At 45.2% G+C, this 12,500-nt stretch overlaps 1 protein-coding gene across 1 annotated transcript in view; it reads right to left on the reverse strand.

Annotated features, from left to right (window-relative positions):
- Nucleotides 1-101: 101 nt before the first annotated feature.
- Nucleotides 102-12,500, reverse strand: part of LOC109487982 — a 21,224-nt gene continuing 8,825 nt past the window's right edge. The window contains 11 exon segments of the mRNA XM_019792118.1: nucleotides 102-2,902; nucleotides 3,045-3,714; nucleotides 4,149-4,502; nucleotides 4,504-4,659; nucleotides 5,224-5,379; nucleotides 6,239-6,357; nucleotides 7,281-7,347; nucleotides 8,065-8,278; nucleotides 8,633-8,762; nucleotides 10,342-10,481; nucleotides 11,670-11,706. Of these exon segments, the coding sequence (XP_019647677.1) occupies nucleotides 1,287-2,902; nucleotides 3,045-3,714; nucleotides 4,149-4,502; nucleotides 4,504-4,659; nucleotides 5,224-5,379; nucleotides 6,239-6,357; nucleotides 7,281-7,347; nucleotides 8,065-8,278; nucleotides 8,633-8,762; nucleotides 10,342-10,481; nucleotides 11,670-11,706 (3,659 nt within the window). The 3' untranslated portion in view covers nucleotides 102-1,286.

Genomic DNA, 12,500 nt, shown 5'->3' on the forward strand with positions numbered 1-12,500 from the left:
ACCCTCTATGGCCGGCCAACTCCTCTGGCCAATGATTTCCCCCTTTGCCGATTTCTACTATTTATTTAGCCTGCAAAGGAGTCTGGTAGAGACTAGAAAAACTGTTTGTAGATGTTGTAAAGAATCACATCTGTACTTGGTAAATGTGCCAGGCTTTATTTTGCAGGGATATGGCAGCTCAGTTACAATCCATCACTGGATACCTGTAGGCAGGTAGTCATAGAAGAATTCTACTACAGAAGCTGGTAAGACTTGCAAGCAATGCTGGACATGACCCGTATATCCTTGTAGGCTGCTTCAACGGTACAATACTCTAATCTAGCCAGTCATCTTAACTGGTTGTACATATCATTTATCATCTTTGAACACCATCATAATTGTTCTCAGCTTGCATTAGAGGAGACTGGCATTTTAGTAACACAATAGTATTTTCCTCTGGGTTTACTGGGTAGGTAGTTATTATTAACAAAAGAATAACAAGTATCCTATGACAGATGTATTGCTGAGGGATTGGTTATGGATGATCTTCTTCATAGGAAATAATCTAGGGAGATGCATTAACTGCTGCACTCACGTACTTCTGAACTTCGAGGTTGTGAAGGAAACATGTCAATCTGGTTGGTTCCTCAAGTAACACGTCTTTCATGTTATTTATTATAAGTTAAATCCCTCAGCAGGTTTTTATTTATTCAATAAAAGTTTGAACAGATAACTGACAGGTAGTGCCGGGATTACTGACACAAAAGTAAGGATAGAAAATAATCATCTGCAGGCAACAGGAACTGACGAATGATGGCAACAGACATTTCTCCCGAGGACAGAAAACACCGATCATATCCACTTGAAACATATTCTTGTCTTGCATTGCACTGTATAGCTGTGAACATGTCCTTATATTACGGAGGTTTATATTATACCTGATGTAAGCAACTGTATTTATCAGCAAGACTGGGAGAAAGACAATTCATGATCTGAGCTACGCCTACACTATGGAGTCATTAGTATATATGTGGAACCAAATATGAGGAAATACACATTCATTGTCTTTTTGTAACCACTTGTGAAGTTTGTATACTTCCTTACACCACATTCAGTTGACACGTGCTTAGCACATGGGGAGGAAACAAAATACACATAATGTGTCCACTCAGCATCATGTGGGGAAAAACACAAAAAGTGAACTACACAGATGTGTGGTGAGTAACCGCACAATGTGTGTTTCCTCATACATGTACTTAGGTTTAGCTGGGGGTTAAATGTGGTTATACTATTCTTTAAATGCTTCCCTATAGGTCATCATCGCTATCACTGTCCACCAAATTCCCGTGGTCACGATTTCTTGCTCTTTCCAGTCTGTTTCTGAATCTCTTAAAATTGTGCCACTCAGTGGTATCAGTTCTGTCCAAGCCGGTAGCTGAGTTTGTGGGAGTAACATTACAGTTTGTAGCTGCTGCTGCTGTGCTACTGGCAGAAAGGGAAATAGTTCCATTGGAGCTACTGGAAGGAAGGGGTTCTTTACTCGCACACAACTGCAGTTCTGGAGCCCTTGGCATGCCCAGGCCATTATCACTATCAGTGCACGGACAGTCTGGTTCATGACTGTGTAATACTGGTAATCTGTCGGGTTCCAACTTGGACTGATCGTTGGACAGTCTTCCCCTCTTGGGCGCTGTAGCTGTAAGTCCGTCGTGTTGCGTTGTTTCTGTGCGACTGCCTAACGGTTCCTTGTGACACCTTTTCCTTGACGAGCTGCCCACGCCGTAGCAATGGTCAGTCATACTGGGCAGCGTGTCTGCCTGTCTCTTATCCACACTGTTGTTGGTGTCCATCAGCGGACCACGCTCGACTGTTGAGCCATTTGCCAGATCCCCATTCTTCAGATCTCCCACCACCACCCTGTGCTGTCCGAAAGTATTCCCCGCTGCTGGCCTGTTAGTGCTCTGTCCAGGGGCACATGAAACTGTTGCTGACGGGCTACCCTCTGATCCCTGCATTGCTCCTACACTACTAGTGCTCTGTGCCTCTGCAGCAGCAGACTGGCTACTGTGGGCTATAGTACTGTCATCGCTAGTCGTACCAGAAGCTGCCTCGAGACCAACCAGCTGGCCAGTGCTCCTGCTAGAATCCTGAATCTCCCGTCTGAATTCTGCATCAGGTTGCTCCACTGAGATCTTGTCCCTGGTATCCGGCTCAGGCACTGCCCCCTCCCCACTCCCTCCTGCCAGTTGTGAGGTAGGCCTGTCACCTGCCTGTGCCTGTTGTGTGGGCCTGTCACCTGCCTGTGCCCGTTGTGTGGGCCTGTCACCTGCCTGTGCCTGTTGTGCAGGACTGTCTCTGGCCTGTGCTTGTTGTGGGGTGGGCCTGTCCCCAGCCTGTGCCTGATGTGGGGTGGGCCTGTTGCTGGCCTGTGCCTGTTGTTCAGGCCTGTCCCCAGCCTGTTGTTCAGGCCTGTCCCCGGCCTGTGCCTGTTGTTCAGGACTGTCTCTGGCCTGTGCTTGTGCAGTGTCCCAAGCCTGATGTGGGGTGGTCCTGTTGCCGGCCTGTGCCTGTTGTGGGGTGGGCCTGTTGCCGGCCTGTGCCTGTTGTTCAGGCCTGTCCCCTGCCTGTGCCTGTCGTAGGGCCTGTCTCCACTGGTTGTGCCTCTCCACCACCTGGTTGTACTGCTCCACCAGGTTCTGCAGCCGCTCCAGCATGGCCTCTCCCGTCTCCTCCGGGTCGTGCCGGATCACGATCGTCTTCCCGTTCACCCGGCGGTGCTCCTCCCTCTGCTGCTGCCCTGCGGCTCCGTTCCCCGCGCCGCCGGCTCGCACGCCGTCTCCACCCGGTGCCGCAGCAGGACCCGCAGCATCCTCTGCAGCCCTCTCCTGCTGATGCGTCGCCAAGGGCAACCCTCCATCTTCACCTGTTTGATTGAAAATTCATTAGATTAGGCATTCTAATTTATTCTTCCTGGATTCATTAAAAACAGAAACAGTGTCATATGATGACACATACAAATAACATCACACACACACACACACATACATAAGAGTTCACAAACTCACCTGCATTAGAAACTGGTTCTTCTAACACTGTCGACTGCTCTCCCTGGTTATGGGGCGCACCTACAGACGAAGGTCCAGGACGTTCTGTTCCTGACGTTTCCGTATATGTCAGCTTCTTCAGGGTTTTCTCTCCCTCAGAGGAGTCTGAATCTGAATACGGCACAAAGCTTTCCGCTGTTGGGGCAGATGTGGCCTTACTTGTAGTGCTAGCGGGTGCTGCACTTGTGATTCCGTCGTCTGAGGACTGCAGGGAGGTTCCCGCAGTCTGACTGGTTGTTGCTGCAGCTGCTGCTGTATAGTTATGATGAGGCTGCGACGCTGCGTGTGTCCAACTGAGTCTTCTCCGCGCGTTCCTCTGCCGCATGGCGGCCGCTCTCCTGTCCGCATCGCTGTCGCTGTCGCTCTGCTCGTGCCGAACACTCGAGCTGGCAGCCGCGGCGGCTCTACCCCTCCGTCTGCCCTCAGATGCAGACGTCTCCCCTCTTCTTCTCCCTGCTGCCTCGTTCCTCCTGCCCCCTGCGGCGACAGCCACCCCCCTGTCCGGTACAGGGCTGCCCCCCCTCCTGCTGCCAGACGCGGCACCCCCCTCCGGCCTGTCCTCGTCCCCCCACATCAGCACTCGCAGCCTCCGGGGCAGACTCGAGCTGTTCCTGGCCGGCTGCTGAGTCACCTGTAAAATTAGGACACAAAAATAACACTGAATTGTCAAAAATGATTGTAATTCTATAACTGCAGAATGTATAATGACAAATACAAAGGCATACTTGTGATTAATAAAAATCTTAACAATAGTGGTAATGAACAATGTTTCTAGTAAGAACTTTTTAATAGCAAGTTGTAGTGATTTAATAATGTCTTTATGTCGACCAAAGCTCAATTCAGGCAACCAGTAAGGTTACCAGCGAGTCTGTTGTCTGTAAGTACTGTACATATACATCGAAATTGTTACTCAAACAACTACATAGATTTTGAAAAAAACATTTCAAGTAGCATCCGCTACTTTTCAGCATACAGCATACAGTTTTTAAAATCTATCCAGTTGCTTGAGTAACAATTTCCTTGTGTACTGTGTTATGTATATTCTGAATAAACCATTCATATGACCTGGTCATCGCTGTCGGAGTCGCTGTCTGTGGACAGAAACTCCCGAGACTTGGGGTTCAGCGGCGTCCCCTCTGTGTTCTCGCTGGTCCGACTGTCAGTGTACAGCAGGCACTCTGTGGAGTTGGTGTCGCTCTGTCGGTCTCCGGGACTGCGGGGGCCCAGCACCTGCACGAGGAGGAAACACACGCTTTCTTTCTTTCTCCTCGTAATTTCAAACATCGTATCGGCCAGCTCCTGCAGAGGGCGGAAGATGCCCTCGTCCAGCTCCAGGCTGTCCTCCGACTCGGAGCAAACAAACAAACAAACAAACAAACAAACAAACAAACAAACAGACCCTGACCTGTGCCTGTTCAGCGGCCCTCCCTGCCGTATCGCTGTCGAGCCCGGCCAGCTCCTGCAGCGGGCGGAAGATGCCCTCATCCAGCTCCAGGCTGTCCTCCGACTCGGAGCTCCACCCCTCGATCTCACGCTGAACCAGCGAGTCGAAGAACGCGATCATGCGCGGGTCCTCCTGAGGATGACGATGATGACTGGTCTATTTACTCAATTCATTCATTGTACATACAATCATATGGTACACATTTGGAAGTTTTGGCAGCCCAGGGGCTGAATTACGGACCCCTCTTACAAATCTCCAACTTTTCTATATCCTTTGATATATATCTACAAATGTATGTTCTATATACAAATTAAAAACAGTCATAATTTTTTTTATCTATGTCAGCTCTAAGCATTAGCAGCCAGACTAGAAAGAACGCTGTCAGAGTTTTGTGCCGAGGAAAGAATTTACTTCGCATTTAAATCCCTGTCTGCCCTGATCATAACAATCTCCTTCCGACTTGTTGGTACACAAGTTATCTTATGGTTGATAATGTGGGACACAGGGACCACCAGAGTGTTTTTGTGCTGGCTTTGGACTGGTGCGTCACCTGCCGCACCTCTCTATGTTTAGGGACAATGCCAGTTAGCAGGGTTGTTGCCTCTCTGTAGTACATACAATGGAAGAGAGTCAATGCGCCAACTTTCCTGCGTTTCTATATCCAAATCATGTTGGATATCGAGTGTTAAGACGAACCTGCACAGACTGGTGTCCGTAGTCGTGGGACAGGCCCTGGCCGGAGTTCAGCACCAGGCTGATGTACTCCTCATGTGTGTACATGCTGCGCTGAGGGGTGGCATCCTGCTGCTCGATCTGACCACCGGACTCTGGCTGTTTAAACGGGCTCCACACCTGTAAGGACAAAATAATATGTGTACTACTGTATAACAGTAACTGCAGATTAATCCTGCTACTTCGACCTATTAATGTGGGGTGAATTATAAACAACACACACATAGCGTGCTGTCCTGTTGTTCAATCTGCCCGCCGGACTCTGGCTGCTTAAACGGGCTCCACACCTGGTTAGGGGTTATATAGGTCCTTTATTGAAACTTCAACAATACGTGGAACATTAGGCAGAAAAGCCTGCTGATGCCGTGCTGCACTACAGCAGGGGGCAGGTCCACAACTTCACAGGTAGTCAAGTGTGATTAAGCCCCATTCTTTTTCCCAAATGCTGTGTGATGAAGTTTATTGCAAATTCATGCCCGGGGGGCTAATTGCAGATTACAAACAATGAAACGTAGTATAAAATAACTAAAATCTACATGATAAAAGGTAGTTGTCTAGAGCTATAGCTATGTCTAAAACTATGTCTAAGGGGTTTGACTTCTCTTTTTTAGACCATGGAAGACGTAATGTCCCACCTTTTCTAAAATTAGTGGGTTTTGGGAAGTTAAAAGAAGAATAGTTTTTTCTTTGTCTGTAAGTTTAGTAAAATTGAGATAAATTGTAGAAGTTTGAATAGTTAACTCATTTCGAGCGTTGCTATGAAAGGAACAATTTGAGATAAAGTGTATTTTGTCTTCCACAGCCTTTGCATTACAATATTTACAAATTCTTTCACATACAGGTAGCGTGAAAGGGAAAGCGGTACTGTTTGTAAAGTATTTGGTATGACTGGGAATCAAACTCACGACATTCCGAATGCAAGGCATAATGAAACAATACCAACAGTAAAGTTCTAACAACAGTAGCCCTCCACACTCACCTTGATGACCTTCTCCACACCTGAGGACACCACCAGGTGAGTGGCGGGGTTGAAGCGCACCTGGTTCACGATGGAGCGGTGCCCCTTCAGCACCATGTGAGCCGTCACTACCCGGGGTTCTGCGGAAAACAACGTACAGGCGGTGAGTTTTATTACATTACAGGTGTACTTTTGACAAATCTTCCTTTTGATAATACACACAACACAGTTATCAGCTACTTTGGGAAAAGTTATTAGCTACTCTGTCTCTTCGTCAACCTGGTAAGATCCCGTCTTGGAGTTCTCTTGTGATATGACTTGATGTAACTATCACATAACAAGAGACAGTCATATACAGCCCTGAGGTAGTGACGCCCCCTGTCTGTGCTTAAGGTACTGCATCATCTGTGGGTCTGGATCGTCTCCGTACACAACTTGCAGATGGTAACTTACAGACTGCTACATTTATATAAAAACCTGTTCATTATAGAAACCTGTTAAAATTTGTGCAATTCAATGACATTTGATTACAAACTTTGAACTAATGGTCTATAATGCACATTCATATAGTGAAATAAAAAGAATGCTCCCCGACATTTTTTATTGCTATATGTGTATTAGTCCCACTTTAAGTTTACAGTCTTAGTCTTGCACTAATTAAGACTAATCATCAACAGGAAGAGCAGTCAGCTAACAGAGGATATGCTGATGTGTGGTGTGTTCTCTTTCCCACTATAACTCTATAGAAACTTTATTTGCAAAATCATGCCTGAAGGCTAATTGCTTTTACAATCAAGTATAATACTCAATACTCATTGCAATACAGCAACAGGAGACAGGTAACAACTGTCTGGAAAAAACTTCTGCTTCTACTTCTACGCTTAGCTATTATGGGGTTCAACTTCTTCTTTGAAGGCAGTGGATAATGAATAGTCCCACATTCTGCATAATTAGTGGGTTTTGTGATCTTAGTAGAAATGCAGTCTTTTGGTGATCTTCTAAATGACGAAAGGATGGAGAAATTGTTATAACTGTCCCAACAGCTGTAAGCAAGCACCCTTACCCAGTTCTGTGTCCTCTGGTATCCGCCACAGGTAGAGGTTAAAGTCATCTGACCCCGACAGCAGATACTGAAACAAAAGGACACAAATAAGCTCTTTCTTTCAGCAGCTCTTGCATAAAAAGGTCAATGACCTGGACCAGATGGCTGTCACCATGGTAACTGGTGATGTAGCAGACGCTAAAATGTGACATCCTTGCCAATGGTTATGACTTTATACAAGGTATTGTAGATAGGACTAATTAGATGTGCTTTGTATTAAGTACCTGGGCTCAAAATACTGGATGCATGTGCACCTTGGTGCACCCAAATTTGGAGCTGTGCACCCAATTTTTTTTCTGTAGGTTTCGTAGGTTTATGTAAAGATATTAGTATACAGGATATTAGTATACAGGATAATCCTGTTATCTAAGTATCAGAAAATTAATAAAATCTTTGTTGTAGTACTCTTGCTTACGATTCTGAAGTTAAGTCCCATTTCAGATTAAAGCTCAGAAGAGGAGCAGTAAGATCTGTAATTAGGTTTTGTTTTATCTAGTGCACCAGTGCACTTATTCCCAAAAGTGAACCCTCCCCACCTGGTCCCTGGTCACTCACTCACTCACTCACTCACTCACTCTCACACTCACTCTCTCACAGCACACACTCACAGCACTCACTCACTCACTCACAAATCCACCCACCCTCCCACCCTCACTCACTCATTCACTTACTCACTCACTCACTCTCTCACTCACCCAGAAACCCACCCACCCACTCACTCACTCACACATTCAACCCTCCCCACCTGGTCCCTGTCTCCGGCAAAGCAGCAGCTCTTCATGGTGCAGGAGTTGTAGTAGCCGGGGTGGTCGAACTGGCATGCGGGGGTGGGGGAGTGCAGGTTGTAGAGCACGGGAGGCAGCCGGCGGCGCAGGCCCATCACCTGTGTCCCCAGCCCGTTAAACTTCACACTCATGGCGCTGTCCGACGTCAGGCTGCCCCCAAACCTCTGCACACAGCTGGGAAGAAGAAAGACAACGTGAATAGTTTCATCTGGTTTGGTGGAGTCCTGTGGTGTAACCTCAGAGTGCTTGACTCGGAACCAAGAGGTCCTGGGTTCGAGTCCTGACATATGGCACCGATCTTGTGCCCATGGGAACGGCAAAATAAAATAAAATAAAATAAAATAAAATAAAATAAAATAAAATAAAATAAAATAAAATAAAATAAAATAAAATAAAATAAAATAAAATAAAATAAAATAAAATAAAATAAAATAAAATAAAATAAAATAAAATAAAATAAAATAAAATAAAATAAAATAAAATAAAAAAAAATAAAATAAAATAAAATAAAATCATGCCTGCCCCCACCTGCGAGGTTTCCTGATGTCCCAGAGTGCAATGCCCTCCTTGGAGTTGGCGGTGGCGAGCAGCCTCGGCTCCACCGGGTTGTACACCACGGCGTGGAACGCGGACGTGTAGTTAGCCAGGCAGAACGGCTCTGCGAGGGAGATGTAAAAAACATGTCCAGATCGCGAGATATCAAAACCAGAAGTTCTGCTGCAGTACCAACAAAAGCCGCCAGGGGGCCCAGAATCTAATCCTTTCTAGATCTCATCAAGACCTACCCACCTATCAAGATTCATGACAATGCATATTAAGCTTCTTGAGTTATGCTGTTCACAGACGGACAGACAGAAGGACGGAGGGACAAACGCTACTCAGAAAACATAACCTTCTTGGCGAAGGTAAATATACAGATCGATGTGCTGTTAAGAAACAGGACCCTGGATTTTGATTACACTAAAAACTGTAACAGTTGGACCACAGCATGGAAGGTGGACGTTTAGTTCACCAGGCAGAACGGCTCTGGAAGGGAAAGGGAAGACAAAAAATATCCAGATCAACGTGTTGTCCTTTAAGTTAAAGAAACAGGACCCCGGATTACACTAAAAACTGTAACAGTTCAGAAATTAGCCAGGCAGAACGGCTCTGGAAAATGGACGAAAAAATTTACAGATCAACGTTCTGTCACAGGTCCCCGGATTTAAGCATGGATTACACTAAAAACTGTAACAGTTCATAAATTACAGCGTGCAAGGCAGACATGTAGTTCACCAGGCAGAACAGCTCTGGGAGGGAAAGGTATACAGGACTTGAAACGCTTTTTTCTAACACTGAAAACTACCTGTACAAACTTTACCTGTACCACTCAGAAGTATAGATCATACTAAAAACTGTTCAGAAAATATAGCATTGAAGGCTGGCATGTAGGCCAGGTAGAACGGCTCTAGGAAGGAAATTGTTTTAAAGTAGGAAGATCGACAAGATGTCCTTTAAAGAAAAAGAACCCCAGGTCCAAGTGAGGATAAGATCTTCAATCCAACACTTCAGACAGTCACAGTATTTTCTACAGGCTCAAATAACTTTGCACTAAAAAGTATTATTTTCTTTATCTAAGACCATTCTCATCTCTTCTTACACTTGAGGGCTTTTACAAGACTTTACAAATCTCCCCCATCCCTATTTTATTTATTTACACGTTTTGTTTTATGAGAGACATGTTGGTATGTATCTCCTCAGATTTAAGTTGAGGTATGAGCAATGATTTAGATGTACATTTGTGTTCTTGTCTTGTATATAGTGCTTGTACACATGGCCATCTAGAAAAGCAGTGCCCAGTCAGTGACTGTAAAAAAGGACAGAAATGAACAAGAATTCGAAGATCTCATACCTCCATGAAATATATGAGTCTTCAGGAAAAGCTATCTGTCACCAAAAAGTCAAGACCATAGCTTGTTCAGGACAAAAGATACAAAAACCGGAAATTCTGCTGCAGTACCAAGGTCATCTACCAGGAGGCCCATATTTGACCTTGACCTTTGTCTTTCCAAGACTTACCAACATAACAAATATCATCACAATCCATAAAAGCGTTCTGAAGTTATGCTGACCACAAAGTTGTGGAAACACAGACAGACAGACAGACACACACACACACACACACAGACAGACAGACAGACACGCCAAAAACAATACCTCCATTTTTCATGGAGGTAATTAATGGTTTAAACACTGACCTGCTGAGGGGTTTTCGCGTATGTCCCAGATGAGGACCCTGCCGTCGTCACACGCGCTGGCGAACACGTTGTCGTTGTTTGGGTCCACGCTCAGCCCGTAAACCGCATCCTCGTGACGGAACACGTCTTTCGTCTCTCGACTGGATAACGGAAAAGGGACGAAATTTCTAAGTCCAAGTAGATATGTTAGTGCAATATCATGAAAGTTCATCTTTTATTTATGAAGATTTACCACATTTGTGGAAGGATTGACATAACAGGTGACTATATCACCTTTTCAAAGATGTCAAACCTGTGACTGTAATGTTTGAACCACTCACACCAGGAAGGTCCCCTACTCTTTTCGATAAGTGCGGTGGGTTCTTTAACATGCGTGGGGTGTGGCTCTCCCAAACACGGGACCTCCATTTAACGTCCTATCCAAGGGTCCTATCTGTGTACTTGGTAGTAATCATAGTAAAACATTGAACTTTATTCCAACACACAATTTACAGAAAGATCAAATTTTCAGCGACCTTAATCAGGATAATTAATGACTAATCACTTCACAACGTGATCTCTCTATAAATTGCATGTTGGAACAAAGTTCAACGTTTTACTATAAGTGCAATATCAGATGACAGATCTTACAACTTACTTATTCATTGTGTTCCCGTGACCACCCCCCCTCAACTGGACCTCTGGGAAGAGCGGCTAAGGCCAACAGGGCATTTCCAGTATAAATAAAGGCTATTGATTGACTGATTGATTGAACTATGCCAGGTCTCGGCAGCTAAAATAAGGTTTGATATAGTTGCCTGCAACACTGAGCCTGTAAACGGTATCCTCTTTCGTCTCTCGACTGGATAACGGAAAAGGGACGAAATTTCAATGGTACAGAACAACACCCAAGACCACCATCCAAGATCCGACTATGATTGTAGAGTAGAACTCGAGTACAGTAGTGGTATCGTTACTAGATAGCTTTAAACAAAGTTTACAGTTAGATGTGCAAAAGTTAGGTGTAACAAGTCATTAGGTGTCATTAGGTGTAACAGGTCGTTTGTATCTGTATCTGTATAGCCGGTATAACCGCCCTTCGGCGTAACACACCAGCTTTACAGGCACGCGGCGCAGCGGCAGCTAGCTATATCACACCGAATGACTTGTTACACTCAATCTTTGCACATTTGATTGCAGGAGTTGTTTAAAGCTTGAAGTTTGGTGTAATATAGCCAGTTCACATTGTGTGCCTGTGAGGCAGACATACTGGTAACACAGATACAGAAGCTAGTGTGTTCACACACTAGATTTGAATTTGATTTGTAATCAATGCGAGATTGTCTCACCTTGCCGTGTCGTGGAGAATCACCTGTTCATCATTACCTGAGCGGGAGAGACAAAACACAACAACAGTTAAGGATGGTACTGGTCTTTAACAACTTGTGACATAAACACCACACTGTACTGAGGCATAGGAAAAAAAACGTTGAGTTTCCTGTTTCCCGACCGACCCTAGAAAAACCTGCTGTCCCTAGACTTTTTTTGGGGTGGACCCCTGCAAGGGACAAAAATTCGTAAATGTTTCAAGCTGATCAACCTATTTTAGATCAATGATCTGACACCTGAGTGTACACACTTTGTACATTATTGGTTTTCTACCATTGACATTGAAAATAAAAGTGTCCACATGCAAGTTTTACTTGAAAGTTCTTTTAAACTGTATTGCATATGTTGGACCCTTATATAGTCTGTTATATACTGAAGTCTAAAACAAAAAGGAAAAAAAAAGGCCTTCCCTACCTACCTACCCTAATTTTCAGGACTGAAACAGGTAACACAACATTTTTTTTCTAGGCCCCATCCCACTTTTCAAACCCAGTGTTCCCTTCCCTGCTTGCCAAGCTAGGTGTGGAAGACATCTCCTCAGTACTACGGTCACGCCGCCTCCGATGGTATGGGCACGTTAAAAGAGCAAGTAGCTGCATCAACACCATCATGGACTTGCAGTTGCCAGGCAACAGAGGCCGTGGCAGGCCTAGAAAAACTTGGTTGGAGTGTATCCAGAAGGATATTAAGGAGTGTGGTCTGTCCAGTACAGACCCACAGGACAGAGCCAGCTGGAGGCGAGGTGTCCAGAACAGCCGACTACTGTCCACCCCTGGGACAGGGAAACCGGC

The sequence above is a fragment of the Branchiostoma belcheri genome, unplaced genomic scaffold, assembly GCF_001625305.1.
Source record: "Branchiostoma belcheri isolate BF01 breed outbred unplaced genomic scaffold, Haploidv18h27 scaffold90, whole genome shotgun sequence".
Taxonomy (NCBI): Eukaryota; Metazoa; Chordata; class Leptocardii; order Amphioxiformes; family Branchiostomatidae; genus Branchiostoma; species Branchiostoma belcheri.